We start from the raw sequence: 17,727 nt of genomic DNA, 5'->3' as shown, positions 1-17,727 counted from the left end.
TAATCGTAATTATTTCTCATATCTCTTGTTTGCTTTAATGTATATCAGTCATTTTTTTCATCTCAACTTCAGCTCCTTGTATTGAGTCACAGCTGCAACCACTTTCTAACCAACCACTTGCTTCTTGCGTAAGAATCAACTCTCCATCTTAAACATCTGTTCATTACCAAAGGTTACCAGATTCACTGGAGTCTCTGGGTGCAGCATGCTCTCCTCCTGGATCAACATGGAGCCACTTTGGAGCAATCCTAACAATATCATTATGATGTCATTATTCACTCACTTTAAAATGTGGAAGGTGGAAATAAATGGATAAAATGTAAAAAAACAAACAAAAAAAAACAATAGAAAGCAAGTTAGTTTTTTCAAACTAAAATCACCCCCAAAAAACATTAATAGTCAAGACAGTTAAGGATGATAAAACATGTTCTACATAATGAGCATCTGGTTTGTGATGTTTAAGTTATTATAGTGTTAAAAGGCCTTAAAGATTAAGAAACGTGATGATGTTACGAATATATTTAAACGTTTCCTCTTCGGTCAGTATGCGAGAGTTTAGAGCGATGCGCGCTCCAGCCACATGGTGGCGCTTCACACCCCACAATGTGGGTTGTGAAGCGTCTCATTTCTCCCCTTTCAATTCTCCATCTCCACGTTGCGATGCCTCATGGACGGAATGTGTTTAATTTTGTGTCTTTTTACCCTCGGAGGATCATTTCAGAAAGGTGAGACAAACAAACACTGCTCAAGCTTTTTGTGCACAAAGTGGCTTTTGCTTGTTCTGATTGTTTTCTCATTTGTTCATAAATAAATGCGATCCGATCTGAATGAACGTTCTTAGTTTCAGTTGTAACAATGATGGCAATGAGCCAAGCCTCCTTCAAGCTGCTTTTTTCCTACACTCATTAAACGAGGGGGAAAAAAATCATCTTTTACCTACAATGGCATTAATTTTTTAAATAAATGTACTTCCACTAGTTTTACTGCTGCAGACTTTTTACCTGTTGAATAATATTTGATGTAAAGTCTGGCTTCAATTCCCATGTGCTGATGTTGTAGTTTATCTATAAAGTTTATCTTTATAGATAAAGCTGATCTTTATCTATAAAGATGAACAGTATTTAGTTACTGTAAATATTACAGTAACTAATTGTGGGTCTTAGTTTCAAATGTTTAATATTTACAAAAACAAAAACATCTTTGATTAGGGAATTTGTTTCTTGTACATTAGTTTGGTTTTTCTCTACTTCTGTTTATTACTATTGAATAATAATGATGCTTGGTTTAGTTTATCTTCTGTAGATAGTAGTTAGGTTTAGAAGATGTTGAGAAAAACAATGTTTTAATCACATTTACAGCAGAGAAATACACAACAGAGAACACCACATGTTCACTGTTAGGTTAAAGATTTACTGGTTAGGTGTGTCTGTATTTTACTAACTTATAGAGGTGAAGAGATCATCAGCTGCCAAACCAGACAGGAGGAACTGGGATGCAACACTAATAATAGATCCAGAAATACATGTTTTAATCACAACAGAGGTTCCAATGGAAACAAATAAAGCTGCATTTTGACTTGAATCACACAAAATAAAAGACTCAGACTTGACTTAGACTTTGGTTTTAGGACTCAGATCTTGAGAACATTTATGTCTCGTATAATTTCTTGCAGTAAGCCTCTGAAAAGATCATGCATTAATTTTGTATTTGGTTCACATCTTAGGGATGATGTTGCCTTAAGTTTTTGGACAGTCACTAGAGTTGTTGAGTAACTAATTAACACTGATCACATTGTGCAGGTGTCTGTAGAGACTGTGTCTCCTCAGGTTACATTTTGCAACTGTTACCAAAAAGACCTGAATTGGCTTTTAATGTCTGGTCTTATGCATTATTGAGAACAAAATGTATTTCAATCAAATTTCAACAAGGCTTTAGTCCGTTGACTTTCCCCAGACGTGTTCAGGCAGATTTCTCTTTTAGTTTCCACCATAGTATTGTGACCAGGTGTTGGTCTAGATGTTGTTGCTGCAGACAAAAATATTCCAAGTTTGTTTTTATAAAAATGCTCTCTCAAAATTATAATCATTTTATCAACAGCGATTTCACTGCTAAAAATCCAATGGAAGCAGCAATAGTTAATATCCATGGTTAATAAATGACATTGGGGAAATTTGGTCTGACTTTGTACATTAGAGAACCTGATAGAGACCAGATCATTTTATTAAGTCCTAATAACAAGGATATGTAAATAGATTATTACAAATCTGTTTGCGGGCAGCCCTTCAATAAAATTTCCACGTCTCTATTTTGAGAAACTAATTTCCACATCGTAAAGTTTTACTTGGGGCCACCAGAGAAAAAAAAGAAGTGAACTTGATTTGGTTTCCTTGTTGATATTAAGTTGCATCACACTTGGTTGTTTCTCAGTCCTTGTAATTTTCCATCCTAAGAACATACAGAGAATAAATCACAGCTCTCTTATGGAATGATACATGATATAAATAAAGATATCCTGATCCATTTCCTTTGATTATGTCCTGCAGGTCTAGCAGTTCTGATCCAAACCCAGCAGACGGTGTTGGCAGCAGTAGGAGAAGATGCTCCTCTCAGCTGTCATCTGCTGCAAACTAAAGACGTCCAGCAGGTCACCTGGCAGAAGGTCTTGGAGAAAACAGAGAGGAATATTGGATCCTACAGCGAGTATTTTGGTGAAACAGTGAATGACGGATTTAAAGATAAAGTTCAGTTTACAGAAGCTGGACTGCAGAAGAACTCGATAGTTATCAGGAATGTTACGGAGCAGGATGCAGGATGTTACCTGTGTCTGTTTAATGGATATCCTGATGGAGCTCTGACAGCTGGAACATGTCTGAAGGTTTATGGTGAGAACCTGAAAGTATCATAGATTTAACTTCTACAACTAGATATTAATCCTGATCTCTGTTCTCTCCACAGAGCTGCATGGACCCTTCATTAATGTCAGCAGATCAGAATCTCCTCCAGGGTCAGAGGTCACCTGTTCAGCCACAGGTCAACCTGTTCCCATGTTAACACTGACTGTTCTCCATCAGAACCTCAGCTTCTCCGACAGCAACACCTGCAGAGAGACCAACACTAACGGTACCGTCACCGTCACCACTACAGCTCTGCTCTCAGCTCTCAGCAACACACAGGTTGGATGTTCAGTATCACTGGACTCTGCTGCTGTCAGAGATCTGCTGGTCACCGTTCCTGGATTCACTGAGACGTCTGATGATGGTGAGGAACTTTCTAAGACTCCTTGTTTTTTATTTAGTAACTAATGATGTATTTATGATCGTAAATGTTTGAATCTCTTTTACCAGGTCTGAATAACCAATCAGAGTCTTATCTCAGAGGTTTCAGTAAGTTCATGTTCAGATTCTCACATCTTCATTTTTGGCTTTGTTCTGTTGTTGAAACACATTTCATCTTCTTCCTAAAGGATGGCCTCTGATTGTTGTTTTCCTGGTGATCCTGATCCCTATTGGTGTTTAGTATTCAGAAGAATATCTGAGATGAGGTACTTTAATTAAAAAGTGTTTTTGTTGTTGTTGAGTTTCACATCATTAATGTCTCAGGTTTGATTTGATTTACTGACTAAAATTATTCCCAGGTACATGGAACCTTCAGAAAACGCCACAGCCAATCAGAAGTAAGGATTTTATTTATTCATTCCTGTTACACAGATGGAGATTTATCTCATCTTTTACATCCCTTCTAATGTGATGCATAATCTCTAGTTCCTGAACACTATGAGGCAGATTTATTTCTCACATGTTCATTTTGTTTTTCAGTGCAGATAACTCACCAGTGTCGAGCTCAGACATCAGACTACGAACATCTGAGAGCCAGAGACAAAAGAGCGAGTCCCGTCCATTACCATGAAGATTTATCTAATCTTTTACATCCCTTAAATAATGGTATATACTCTATATTTCCTAAGCATTATAAGGCAGATTAATTTCTTATCAACATGTTCATTTTATTTTTAAAATTACATCACATCAAACTACAAACATCTGAGAGCCAGAGACAAAAGAGCGAGTCCCGTCCATTACCATGACCACAGAATGACCTCATTTGGATGTCTGATTAAGAGGACTTTCATCCAAAGATGTATAAGAAACATTATACATATTTCATGCACATAGTATCATTTCAAAGCTGATCAATAATCTTTAGTTTTTACAAATGTATTGTTCTTATCAGAAATGATCTATAACTTACTGGTTGCCACTGGAGACTCCAGAATTTGTCAGACATGCATCAATGTGTCAATGCAAGGCTGCAGGTGTGATTTTTAAAGATGGAACCACATTACAACATGATATAGAGCTCAAATTAGTAGATTTTACAATTCTGATCAAATCGGATAAAATTAAAATGTCAAACTAGATATTGATACTAAGAAAATACTCATTATTATGTTTGATAATGACACAACTCTTTTAAAGTGACAGAGATCTTTTTAGTTAAGAAAGACAAATGAAATGTATTCAGCAGCAACTGTATTATTAGATTGTAGCATTAGCACATTAGCGCTTTAGTGTTCAGCATAAGTTTTTCACTTTCTCCTTTTATCAAACAGCTGTTGTTTTTTTTACCTTGAGGGAAAACAGATATTTGTTTTGCGTTTATATCTGTTAGCAGATTTTAATTCTTGCATTAACAAGATGTTGAGTTTTTGTTGCTTCTGGAAGAAGAGCACGAATGTGAGGAAATATTTATTTGTCTGTCTTTATCAATTTTATGTTTGAATAATTCCTTTTTCTAGTACTGATTGTGTTTGGATTTTAGTACTGATTGTGTTTAGATTTTTATTATTTTGTGGGTTGATGTTTTCTCCCTCAATCAGATCGTTGTGGGTTTGATTTCGGTTTCCAACTTGCCTTTTAATCTGTGTTTGTGAAAGTGAGCATTAGTGAGTGCCATTGAGCAAGTTTACCAATGTTTACCCAAAGGAGTAATGGAGAAAGTTAGTTTCAACAAGCAAAAGGTCTGTGAAAATTTTTGTGAGGATATAACCAGAAATGGAACAAGTAACTTACATAACAGTAGATGAAACAAAACCAAACTGGAGCAAAAGACAGTTTAATATTCAGGGAAAAGAGGCATTTTTATTTATTTTTTGTTTTTTATGATGGCGACATAAATGTGTTGCTATTTGACTCTTACAAAAAATACAGCTAAGATAATCACTTCTTTATGTGAAGCCAGACAATAGATGTTAGAATATACATGCAAAAAACAATAAACAATAATCTCAATCTATGCGATGTTATGTATAGATTCTTCTGGATTTAAAATATGCACATGTTCATCTATATGTGGAGGTTCAAATATTAATGTAGAAAACACACTTTGATTTCAGAATGTTATGAAGGATGGATGTTACCTTTTACAAATCTGACAAACATTTCCAATATTATAAGCAGAAATGAAGGAAAACAGCAAGTTACAGCTAAAGTAATGAATGTCATTGTTATTATTTATATGGGGGAAGAACATGAGTGAGACAAAAGAAGGAAATATGATGGATGACTTAAAATAATGAAGATTCTATGTACAAATTAAATAATGTTTTTTTTTGTTATTATCATTATTAAACATTTTTTTGCATACTGTCTTCATTCAGTTACTCTATGGAGAAAAAACTGAAAAGTTTGAATTTACTTTCAGTCTCTAATTTACATTTTTCATCAGTTGAAACTACTGATGTCCCCTGTCTGTAAGCTTCAGTGACTATTACTCGTGAAGATGGAGCATTAAAAATATTTTTAAAATGTTCATTTTATTGTGTTTTTTTTCCAGTTTCTTCTGCATATTCATCTCCAGATCTTTCCAGTCTTTTTCTCTGTAGTTCTTAGTTCTTGTTTTAGTTTGGAAACTTGTATTTTCTGTTTAGTTGTTTTTCTTACACATTTTTTGTTCTCTAGTCACCATTTTAGTTCTAATCGTAATTATTTCTCATATCTCTTGTTTGCTTTAATGTATATCAGTCATTTTTTTCATCTCAACTTCAGCTCCTTGTATTGAGTCACAGCTGCAACCACTTTCTAACCAGCCAATTGCTTCTTGTGTAAGAATCAACTCTCCATCTTAAACATCTGTTTATTACCAAAGGTTACCAGATTCCCTGGAGTCTCTGGGTGCAGCATGCTCTCCTCCTGGATCAACATGGAGCCACTTTGGAGCAATCCTAACAATATCATTATGATGTCATTATTCACTCACTTTAAAATGTGGAAGGTGGAAATAAATGGATAAAATGTAAAAAAACAAACAAAAAAAAACAATAGAAAGCAAGTTAGTTTTTTCAAACTAAAATCACCCCCAAAAAACATTAATAGTCAAGACAGTTAAGGATGATAAAACATGTTCTACATAATGAGCATCTGGTTTGTGATGATTTAAGTTATTATAGTGTTAAAAGGCCTTAAAGATTAAGAAACGTGATGATGTTACGAATATATTTAAACGTTTCCTCTTCGGTCAGTATGCGAGAGTTTAGAGCGATGCACGCTCCAGCCACAGGGGGGCGCTATTGTCGTCACCTCACACCCCACAGTGTGGGTTGTGAAGCGTCTCATTTCTCCCCTTTCAATTCTCCATCACCAGGTTGCGATGCCTCATGGACGGAATGTGTTTTATTTTGTGTCTTTTTACTCTCGGAGGATCATTTCAGAAAGGTGAGAGAAACAAACACTGCTCAAGCTTTTTGTGCACGAAGTGACTTTTGCTTGTTCTGATTGTTTTCTCATTTGTTCATAAATAAATGCGATCCGATCTGAATGAACGTTCTTAGTTTCAGTTGTAACAATGATGGCACTGAGCCAAGCCTCCTTCAAGCTGCTTTTTTACTACACTCATTAAACCGGGGGGAAAAAAACAAAAAACTTTTACCTACAATGGCATTAATTTTTTAAATAAATGTACTTCCACTAGTTTTACTGCTGCAGACTTTTTACCTGTTGAATAATATTTGATGTAAAGTCTGGCTTCAATTCCCATGTGCTGAGATGTAGTTTATCTATAAAGTTTATCTTTATAGATAAAGCTGATCTTTATCTATAAAGATGAACAGTATTTAGTTACTGTAAAATATTACAGTAACTAATGGTGGGTCTTAGTTTCCAATGTTTAATATTTACAAAAACAAAAACATCTTGATTAGGGAATTTGTTTCTTGTACCTTAGTTTGGTTTTTCTCTACTTCTGTTTATTACTATTGAATAATAATGTTGCTTGGTTTAGTTTGTCTTCGGTGGATAGAAGTTAGGTTTAGAAGATGTTGAGAAAAACAATGTTTTAATCACATTTACAGCAGAGAAATACACAATAGAGAACGCCACATGTTCACTGTTCAGTTATAGATTTACTGGTTAGGTGTGTCTGTATTTTACTAACGTATAGAGGTGAAGAGAACATCAACTGCCAAACCACACAGGAGGAACTGGGATGTCGACACTAACAATAGATCCAGAAATACATGTTTTAATCATAACAGAGGTTCCAACGGAAACAAATGAAGCTGCATTTTAACTTGAATCACACAAAATAAAAGACTCAGAAGTGACTTAGACTTTGGTTTTAGGACTCAGATCTTGAGAACATTTATGTCTTCAATCAAATCAATCAATCAATCAATCAGATTTTATTTGTATAGCACCAGAAGACCTGAGAGGTCTGGAAGGTTGATACAACAACAGCAGATCTTTGATGTATTGTGGTGCTAAACCGTTCAGTGATTTATAAACTAACAACAGTATTTTAAAATCTATTCTTTGAGCTACAGGGAGCCAGTGGAGGGACTTTAAAACTGGTGTTATGTCTCTATCTTCCTGGTTCTAGTGAGAATGCGAGCAGCAGCTTCTGGATCAACTGCAGCTGTTTGATTGATTTGTTGGACAGACCTGTGAAGATGCTGTTACAATAATCAATGCGACTAAAGATAAACGCATGAATGAGTTTCTCTAGATCTGGCTGAGACATTATTCCTCTAATCCTGGAGATGTTCTTCAGGTGATAGAAGGCCGACTTTGTAATTGTCTTTATGTGGCTCTGAAGGTTCAGGTCAGAGTCCATCACTACCCCCAGGTTTCGGGCCTGATCGCTAGTTTTTAGTTGTAATTGAAGCTGTGCATTGACTTTAGATCGTTTCTCTTTAGGTCCAAAAATAATGACTTCAGTTTTGTTTCTGTTCAGCTGGAGAAAGTTTTGGCACATCCACACATTTAACATTTCTTGCAGTAAGCCTCTGAAAAGATCATGCATTAATTTTGTATGTGTTTCACATCTTAGGGATGATGTTGCCTTAAGTTTTTGGACAGTCACTAGAGTTGTTGAACAATAAAATTGCTTAATAAGGAACAGACAAAGAAGGTCATAGATCAGATGTTGCTTAACTTCATCAAGATTAACTGTGAGAAAACAAGACAGCTTTGAGTTGTGACATAATTAACACTGATCACATTGTGCAGGTGTCTGTAGAGACTGTGTCTCCTCAGGTTACATTTTGCAACTGTTACCAAAAAGACCTGAATTGGCTTTTATGCATTATTGAGAACAAAATGTATTGCAATCAAATGTCATCTGCAGGAAAATACAACAGATTTCTCACTATAATGCATTAAAGAAATGAGTAAAAATATATTTTACACCTTCTAGAAGCACATTAAGCTGCAGTAACTCAGTTCTTCTTCTTTGTTATATGATAGTTGGTGAGGAATGTTGTTTTTAATAACAAGGCTTTAGTTCATTGACTTTCCCAGACGTGTTCAGGCAGATTTCTCTTTTAGTTTCCACCATAGTATTGTGACCAGGTGTTGGTCTAGATGTTGTTGCTGCAGACAAAAATGTTCCAAGTTCTTGTTTTTATAAAAATGCTCTCTCAAAATTATAATCATTTTATCAACAGTGACTTCACTGCTAAAAATCCAATGGAAGTAGCAATAGTTAATATCCATGGTTAATAAATGACATTGGGGAAATTTGGTCTGACTTTGTACATTAGAGAACCTGATAGAGACCAGATCATTTTATTAAGTCCTAATAACAAGTATATGTAAATAGATTACTACAAATCTGTTTGCGGGCAGCCCTTCAATAAAATTTCCATGTCTGTATTTTGAGAAACTAATTTCCACATCGTAACGTTTTACTTGGGGCCACCAGAGAAAAAAAAGAAGTGAAACTGATTTGGTTTCCTTGTTGATATTAAGTTGCATCACACTTGGTTGTTTCTCAGTCCTTGTAATTTTCCATCCTAAGAACATACAGAGAATAAATCAAAGCTCTCTTATGGAATGATACATGATATAAATAAAGATATCCTGATCCATTTCCTTTGATTATGTCCTGCAGGTCTAGCAGTTCTGATCCAAACCCAGCAGACGGTGTTGGCAGCAGTAGGAGAAGATGCTCCTCTCAGCTGTCATCTGATGATAACTAAAGACGTCCAGCAGGTCACCTGGCAGAAGGTCTTGAAGAAACAGAGAGGAATATTGGTTCCTACAGCGAGTATTTTGGTGTAACAGTGAATGACGGATTTAAAGATAAAGTTCATTTTGCAGAAGCTGGACTGCAGAAGAACTCGATAGTTATCAGGAATGTTACGGAGCAGGATGCAGGATGTTACCTGTGTCTGTTTAATGCATATCCTGATGGAGCTCTGACAGCTGCAACATGTCTGAAGGTTTATGGTGAGAACCTGAAAGTATAAATTCAAGAATACATTATTTAGGCCAAAGGGGAATCAAATATAACTCATATTATTCAGGCTTCTATAAAGAGAAGCTCATGAAAGAGTCATATGTGACAGTCAGCAGTTCTAGAAAACCTTCTGACTAGAGACACTGTTTCATTGTGCAACACTGAATTGAGTCACTGTGAGTAACACAATCATCCCCAGAACAGAACCAGCCGTCTTCATCAGACTGTTGAGCCTTTTGGGTGCTGGACTCTCATAGACGATATGCAGCATCTCTGCAATCACTGAAGGATCTGAGCTTCCTTAAGAAGTGAAGTCCACTCTGTCCCTTCTTGTAGTTTTATTTTTCCAACTCCAGTCCAAGTTGTTGTCCCACCGAACACTGAGGTATTTATAATCCCCAACCACCTCCACATCTTGAAGGACAGAAAAACTGTCAAACGAAAGGAAGGTAGGACGTCTGTTTGGCTTGGGACAGGAGAATTCAGACTTTCATCTGTCAAATTCTGCTTTGGCTTGAAACTTGTGATCGTCTTCATGCCTGACCTCACATCTCTAATATTTTTGGATTTGTCAAGAGAGGGTCTTGCTTCAAAGACGTGTGCATCTCTGACATTTACATAAAAATTTTTTTAAAAAGCCAACGCCTTGACAGCTGTCCATTTGCAGCTGACAGAGCAGCTGCAAGTTGTTTAAATGTATATTGAGGCGTGACTCAAGTTCACAAATTTTGCCTTTGCGGTGTCACATCTGTTGCTTTGTAACAACTGCACTGATGAAACTGCGCATCGTCAATAGCAGCTGAGGTTGGAATGTGAGCAGTTCTGAAAATAACACTGGTGAACTCTTTAGATAAATAATAATGGAAACTAAACTTACTTCAAACATGGAAACGACACTTCACAGCAACATGTACTGGATGACACCATATATTGTTCATAAGCACTGCTGATCCACCTCCTTTGCTTTTGCAGTGGTATTTTAGATCTTTGTCGTGTAGTCAGAAAGTCCAGTAGAGAGATGGTGAAGTCAGATTATCTGGAAGCCATGTGTCTAAAAAATGCAGGAGATATAAATAACAGTCACACCTGTTGTAAGCCGATTGCTTGGTATGTTGGGCAGTAATGACAAATGGTCAAAAGGAAATCAGTAGTAGAAAAACTGCTTCCAACCAGCAAAACAATCAAAAACAGGGTGAGATTATTTTTGAAAAATGAAATTTTTCTATCAGAAATTGAGGAACAAAAGTTTTTTTAAAAAGTGACAAATAATGGTACGGAAGTCACAGAGCTACTCCAACATGCTAGCATGTAGCTGGAGGATTATAAGGTTCATTTCTATAACTTGATGTCACCAAGATCTCTGTTCTCTCCACAGAGCTGCATGGACCCTTCATTAATGTCAGCAGATCAGACTCTCCTCCAGGGTCAGAGGTCACCTGTTCAGCCACAGGTCAACCTGTTCCCATGTTAACACTGACTGTTCTCCATCAGAACTTCAGTTTCTCTGACAGCAACACCTGCAGAGAGACCAACACTAACGGTACCGTCACCGTCACCACTACAGCTCTGCTCTCAGCTCTCAGCAACACACAGGTTGGATGTTCAGTATCACTGGACTCTGCTGCTGTCAGAGATCTGCTGGTCACCGTTCCTGGATTCACTGAGACGTCTGATGATGGTGAGGAACTTTCTAAGACTCCTTTGTTTTTTATTTAGTCACTAATGATGTATTTTTGATTGTAAATGTTTGAATCTCTTTTACCAGGTCTGAATAACCAATCAGAGTCTTATCTCAGAGGTTTCAGTAAGTTCATGTTCAGATTCTCACATCTTCATTTTTGGCTTTGTTCTGTTGTTGAAACACATTTCATCTTCTTCCTAAAGGATGGCCTCTGATTGTTGTTGTTGTCCTGGTGATCCTGATCTGTATTGGTGTTTTAGTATTCAGAAGAATATCTCTAACCAGGTACTTTAATTAAAGTTTTTGTTTTGTTGTTGAGTTTCACATCATTAATGTCTCAGGTTTGATTTTTGATTTACTGACTAAAATTATTCCCAGGAATATGGAACCTTCAGAAAATGCCACAGCCAATCAGAAGTAAGGATTTTATTTATTCATTCCTGTTACACAGATGGAGATTTATCTCATCTTTATATTCCTTCTAATGTGATGCATACTCTCTATTTCCTGAACGCTATAAAGCAGATTTATTTCTCACATGTTCATTTTGTTTTTAAGTGCAAATAATTCACCAGTGTCGAGCTCAGAGGACAAACCACGAACACCTGAGAGCCAGAGACAAATCAGCGATTCCCGTCCATCACCATGACATGTTTTTCCAAAAAATTGTTACCTTGAATAATTACAAAAATACTTTTCATGTCAGAAATAATACACAATATTCTGTTATTTCTCAAACAAGTATGAATTTGTTGAGGTACGTTTTTGATGCCAACAGTAATTAATCAATATCTGATCAAATTGATAAGGCAGCTAAACTCAAGCTAATTGAATCAAAGCCCGTTACCAATTTCTTGACCAAGTAATAAATACTGTTTACAGGGACTAATTTGATTGTTTAGATGTTAGATGTTAGATGCAATTCCCTTTTCAGGAATTGTTTGGTTTTATATTGTTTTTTTACTGTTTTTATACATCTTTTTTTACATGAATATTTTGATTCGTAAAAAAAAGCCTCATTTGATCAATTGGTAAAAATAATTTTTAATTTAGAAATTGAAAATTAAGAAGCCTTCTTGTTGTAACCGTTTTAGGTTTCTGATTGTATTTTACTCTAAACTTGAAACCAGAATGTATTTGGTTTTGTTTTACCAGGTATTGTTGTGTTAATGTGTGTTTTCTGATTTCCTGTAAGCTCATTAAAAAGCACTGTTTGATTTGGCGTCAGGGTTGTGTTATAGTCTTTATCTGCCTGTGCCTCTGTGGTTCCATATCTTTGATATTATTGCTGAATTTCAATATAATTAACTCAAACCATCAAGACGTATTTTTAACCAAGATTGATTCAGTCTGCTTTCTGTCTAGACTAGCAGATTTACAGAGAACACAAGGTCAAAGGTCTTAACCGTCATTTACAAAAAATAAATAATGAAAATAATCTAACAAAAACATTTCCTTTTCTTAGAGTCCATTGGGGAAAACTGTGTGGTGTGAACTGGGCTCGGAATTTAATATTAGGATTTTATCTATTTATGTATTTTTAAATTGACTCTGTGGTCACGTGACGTAAACGTCATAACCGGAAGTGAAAGTAAACAGTTTTTGGCGGCACAGACATTCAAATCCAGATGAACGTTTAACCGAAATAGTTCGCGCTGTTTGCTCAGTTTTTGAATCAGAATTAAATTATAATTGTGTTTAATATTCAAATGAAATTCACATGGAGATCATATCAGCTGCACCGGTTGTGTTTTTCCTGTTGGGAATCTGGAATGAAGGTGAGATCAGAGCATTTAAACTGGGGACAGTTTTGTGAATTAAAGACGTTTTTAACTTCTGTATTTTGATAATATTTTAAAATTACAGCAAACAAGTGAACAACGTTTTGGCGGGGGATAATTTCTTGTATTTGTTACAGCATGTAAAGGTTTTCGTGCTCTGCATTTTGTCCTATTTCAAACCCAAACTCAAGTTTATTTAATGCAAGAGATTCTTTTTTTTGCAAATATAAATCTGAAAAGTGTGGCGTGCATTTCTGCTGAAGCTGCTTCACTTTATTATCTCTACAGTAACATAAAGTGCAACCGACTGCATTACAAAATAAAAGTCAAACATGTGATGTCAACTCGTTTTTAGCAGTTAGTTACAACATGGCCTTTAATGACTACTGGACCTTTCTGCCCACTTTGACTATCAAAATGGCTCATTCATGCTGCAACTGTTGCATATCTACAACATTCAACTCTATATTGAAGTTTGTGGTTGAGACATGACAAAGTGAAACATCTAAATCGTTTTGCACGGTACTTTTTTCGTAAAAGCCAGATACAGAACATCTGATCTCCTTCATACAGGTCTAGCAGTTCTGATCCAAACCCAGCAGACGGTGTTGGCAGCAGTAGGAGAAGATGCTCCTCTCAGCTGTCAGCTGATGATAACTAAAGACGTCCAGCAGGTCACCTGGCAGAAGGTCTTGGAGAAAACAGAGAGGAATATTGGATCCTACAGCGAGTATTTTGGTGAAACAGTGAATGACGGATTTAAAGATAAAGTTCAGTTTACAGAAGCTGGACTGCAGAAGAACTCGATAGTTATCAGGAATGTTACGGAACAGGATGCAGGATGCTACCTGTGTCTGTTTAATGGATATCCTGATGGAGCTCTGACAGCTGCAACATGTCTGAAGGTTTATGGTGAGAACCTGAAAGTATCATAGATTTAACTTCTATAACTAGATATTAATCCTGATCTCTGTTCTCTCCACAGAGCTGCATGGACCCTTCATTGATGTCAGCAGATCAGAATCTCCTCCAGGGTTGGTGGTGACCTGTTCAGCCACAGGTCAACCTGTTCCCATGGTAACACTGACTGTTCTCCATCAGAACCTCAGTTTCTCCGACAACAACACCTGCAGAGAGACCAACACTAACGGTACCGTCACCGTCACCACTACAGCTCTGCTCTCAGCTCTCAGCAACACACAGGTTGGATGTTCAGTATCACTGGACTCTGCTGCTCCCAGAGATCTGCTGGTCATCGTTCCTGGACTCATTGATACGTCTGATGATGGTGAGGAACCGTTTGAAAGGCTCTCATTGGATTCTTTTTCAGTGACTGGTCTATTTGACATGTTTTAATCTCATTTGTCAGGGTTGGTCAAACATTGTCGATCGTATTGCCACACCCTTCGTAAGTACATGCCGAGATTCCCACATATGGAGTTTTCAGATGTTTCTGTCATTGAAATGTATCTCATCTGTTTTTTTCTTTTGCTTTAAAGATTTGCCTTTGATTGCTGCAGTCATGTCAGTCGTGGTTTGTTTCGCCATCCTGCTCGGAATAAGATTTCAGAGAAGGTACGTCCATCAGTGGTTTTGTTGCTCTGTTTTTTTCCTCACTAAAGTCACAAAAACATTTCTTTTCTGCCTGTTAAATCAGCCACAGGAATAAGAAACCTTCAGAGGACTCCACAGAAAACCAAAAGTAAGGATTTGATTGATCTATTCCTCCTTCACATGATATAAAGAACATCAGTTTCCAATGTCCAGCACTGTTAGTGTCTTACTAACATATTGTGATTTGTTTTAAGGATGAACGTCTCACCAGCGTCGAGCAACAACCTCAGACAACGATCACCTGAAAAACAAAAATTAAACGGTGGATTATATCCATCGCCATGACAACAGGAGCACGACATTTTGACCTTTTTGTTTGGGTAACTCAGCAATATCTGATCAGACCGATCAGACTGATTTGGCAGCTAATCCTGAAGTTAATTGGATGAAAACCGATAATCGAGTTTTTGTCTCTGTTCCATTGAACAACAATCAGTGTTTAGAAGAGCATCAAATGTTTTCTGATTATGTGTTGTTTTCAGTGATGCTTTTTTTGTTTGTTTTGTCCATCAAATTTGATCAAAGATGGCGACAAAACATTTCTTGTAACCATGCCGTTAAACAAAAGAAACATACTTGCACCTCTTCAAGTATTGCCTGATTGTTTTCCTGCTTTTTTTAAATAATGGTCTCCCATTTCTTTGTTTTGAAATGTTTTTTTATTTTTACAAAAAATATACAGAAGAATTTTTTTTTTTACTGAAGGTAATTAATGCATCTACATCACAAATTAGTCAAATGTCAAAGTTGCTGGTGTTGAAACTGTGAAACTATGAGGACTTTAGATATTTTGGATCTTTGTAACTCATTAATGAAAAGCCAGAAAGTAGAATGTTTTAATAAAGATATTGAAATAAAGATTTAACAAAACAGAGAAATCAATATTTTTGTATCTTTTCTTTTACGTTCATTTCAAGCTACGTAAACTTGGAATTACAGGCAAAGAAAAACAAAGTATCATCTTCAAACAGATGTAAAATAAAGTGCATTATTTTTTATGTTCTTTTTCAGCTGTTTTATTGTAAATGAATGAATGAATGTACTTTATTAATCTCGGAGTCAGTACTGACACAACCTGAGCCTTTACACATGTTGCATCACACATTAGAAATAGAGGAAAATTAATAAAAATGTATAAGGACTGATTGAAAATTTTGATTGATTTGATACAAGAATGATTTTTTTTTTCTTAGTCACTTTAGTTTGTATTATCTTAAATATGACAGAACTGCAAACAAATTTTGCATTTTCTCAACAAACAATAAAATATTCTCATATTATATTTAGCGCTTTGAAATGAAAACCAATTTTGCTCGTTTTTTTAATGTCTTTTTAATTCATTTGATGTATTTCAATGGATTGTCATTTTAAAACGGAAAAATAAAACAGAACTATTTAAGTTTGGTAAATGGCCAGCAGAGGTCGCTGTCTATTCCACTCAGGCTCTGCAGCTTTTATGTCGTCCAAGAAAAAAAAAGAGTCAATGGAGGGCGCATGCGCACGGCTGCGGCATTTGTGCGCATGACCGAATTAATTTGAAATTCTGGCGCACAAAAAATGTCACGCTGTGTGTTTCTCTTGTTGGGAATCCTTATTGAAGGTAAGATTAGAACATTTTTTGTTTTTCACAGCCTCCTGCTAAAATGCAGCAGCTGCGCACAGCTTGTTAAAGATGATTTAACTTTTGAAGTTTGCTCCTGCTGAAATGAAAGTAAAAAGCTCACACATCGTATTTGGAGCTGCTCTCATTTTTTTTTTTTTTTTTTTTGCAGTCGTGCTGCACAGACTTCTATTATATGTTATAAATATATAACGGCGTTTCACATCATTAATGTCTCAGGTTTGATTTGATTTACTGACTAAAATTATTCCCAGGAATATGGAACCTTCAGAAAACACCACAAACAATCAGAAGTAAGGATTTTATTTATTTATTCATTCCTGTTACACAGATGGAGATTTATCTCATCTTTTACATCCCTTCTAATGTGATGCATACTCTCTATTTCCTGAACGCTATAAGGCAGATTTATTTCTCACCAACATGTTCATTTTGTTTTTAAGTGCAGACAACTCACCAGTGTCGAGCTCAGAGGACAAACCACGAACACCTGAGAGCCAGAGACAATTCAGCGAGTCCCGTCCATCACCATGACATGTTTTTCCAAAGACATGATGTGATCAAAAAATTGTTACTTTGAGTTATTACAAAAATACTTTTTATGTCAGAAATAATACACAACATTTCTCAAACATGCATGAATGTGTTCAGGTATGTTTTTGATGCCAACAATAATTAATCAATATCTGATCAAATTGATAAGGCAGCTAAACTCAAGTTAATTGAATGAAAGCCCGTTACCAAGTTCTTGACCAAGTAATAAATATTGTTTTCAGGGACTAATTTGATTGTTTAGATGTTAGTCTTTTATTTATTTCCTTTTCAGGAATTGTTTGGTTTTATATTGTTTTTTTACTGTTTTTATACATCTTTTTTTACATGAATATTTTTATTCGTAAAAAAAAAAATCTCTCATTTGATCAGTTGGTAAAAATATTTTTTAATTTAGAACTTGAGAATTAAGAAGCCTTTTTATCAGTACCCATTTTAAGTTTCTCAGTGTATTTCACTTCAGTTTAGCAAGATGCTAAACTGTGTTAAGAATTAAAAAGAGCAATAACTTGATTTAGCTCGTTAATTTATTCCTCTTGTCCTGGATTTCTGTGTTTCAATATATGTGCAGGGAGAAAGAGCAATCATACGACGTCAGACTTCAGACTTCAGATATCCAGAGTTTTATCCAGAGAAAATCAGTGCAAGAAGAATGTTACAATAAGCATCTCACCTAGATCATCAAAAGTCCAAGACATGACAAAACAGAAACAATTAACCGAGTAAAAAAGGGAAAAAGAAACAAA

At 35.8% G+C, this 17,727-nt stretch overlaps 2 protein-coding genes and 1 pseudogene across 3 annotated transcripts; all 3 read left to right on the top strand.

Annotated features, from left to right (window-relative positions):
* Positions 1–605: 605 nt before the first annotated feature.
* On the top strand, positions 606–3,475 carry LOC129378665 (OX-2 membrane glycoprotein-like). Its single transcript, XM_055059056.1, has 4 exons — positions 606–725; positions 2,544–2,882; positions 2,956–3,258; positions 3,345–3,475. The coding sequence occupies exons 1-4, from the start codon at positions 668–670 to the stop codon at positions 3,473–3,475; spliced, it is 831 nt and encodes a 276-aa protein (XP_054915031.1). The 5' UTR covers positions 606–667.
* Positions 3,476–6,595: 3,120 nt separating this feature from the next.
* Positions 6,596–17,354, top strand: LOC129378801 (OX-2 membrane glycoprotein-like; annotated as a pseudogene).
* Positions 13,031–15,627, top strand: LOC129378802 (OX-2 membrane glycoprotein-like). 2 transcript variants are annotated; one of them, XR_008608103.1, is made up of 7 exons: positions 13,031–13,191; positions 13,768–14,106; positions 14,180–14,228; positions 14,296–14,482; positions 14,564–14,602; positions 14,694–14,769; positions 14,852–14,897. XR_008608103.1 is itself a non-coding variant. In XM_055059350.1 (7 exons), exons 1-7 carry the CDS (start codon positions 13,134–13,136, stop codon positions 15,091–15,093), a joined length of 951 nt encoding a protein of 316 aa, XP_054915325.1. In that variant the 5' UTR covers positions 13,031–13,133; the 3' UTR covers positions 15,094–15,627. The 2 variants fall into 2 exon arrangements, 1 of the variants encoding a protein (XP_054915325.1); XM_055059350.1 differs by adding an exon at positions 15,003–15,627 and having other exon boundaries at positions 14,180–14,482; positions 14,852–14,896.
* Positions 17,355–17,727: the final 373 nt, after the last annotated feature.

Source organism: Poeciliopsis prolifica, unplaced genomic scaffold (genome assembly GCF_027474105.1).
Source record: "Poeciliopsis prolifica strain line A6 unplaced genomic scaffold, Auburn_PproV2 SCAFFOLD053, whole genome shotgun sequence".
Lineage (NCBI taxonomy): Eukaryota > Metazoa > Chordata > Actinopteri > Cyprinodontiformes > Poeciliidae > Poeciliopsis > Poeciliopsis prolifica.
Note: the sequence above shows the minus strand (reverse complement) of the source record. Positions and strands in the feature narration are given on the sequence as shown.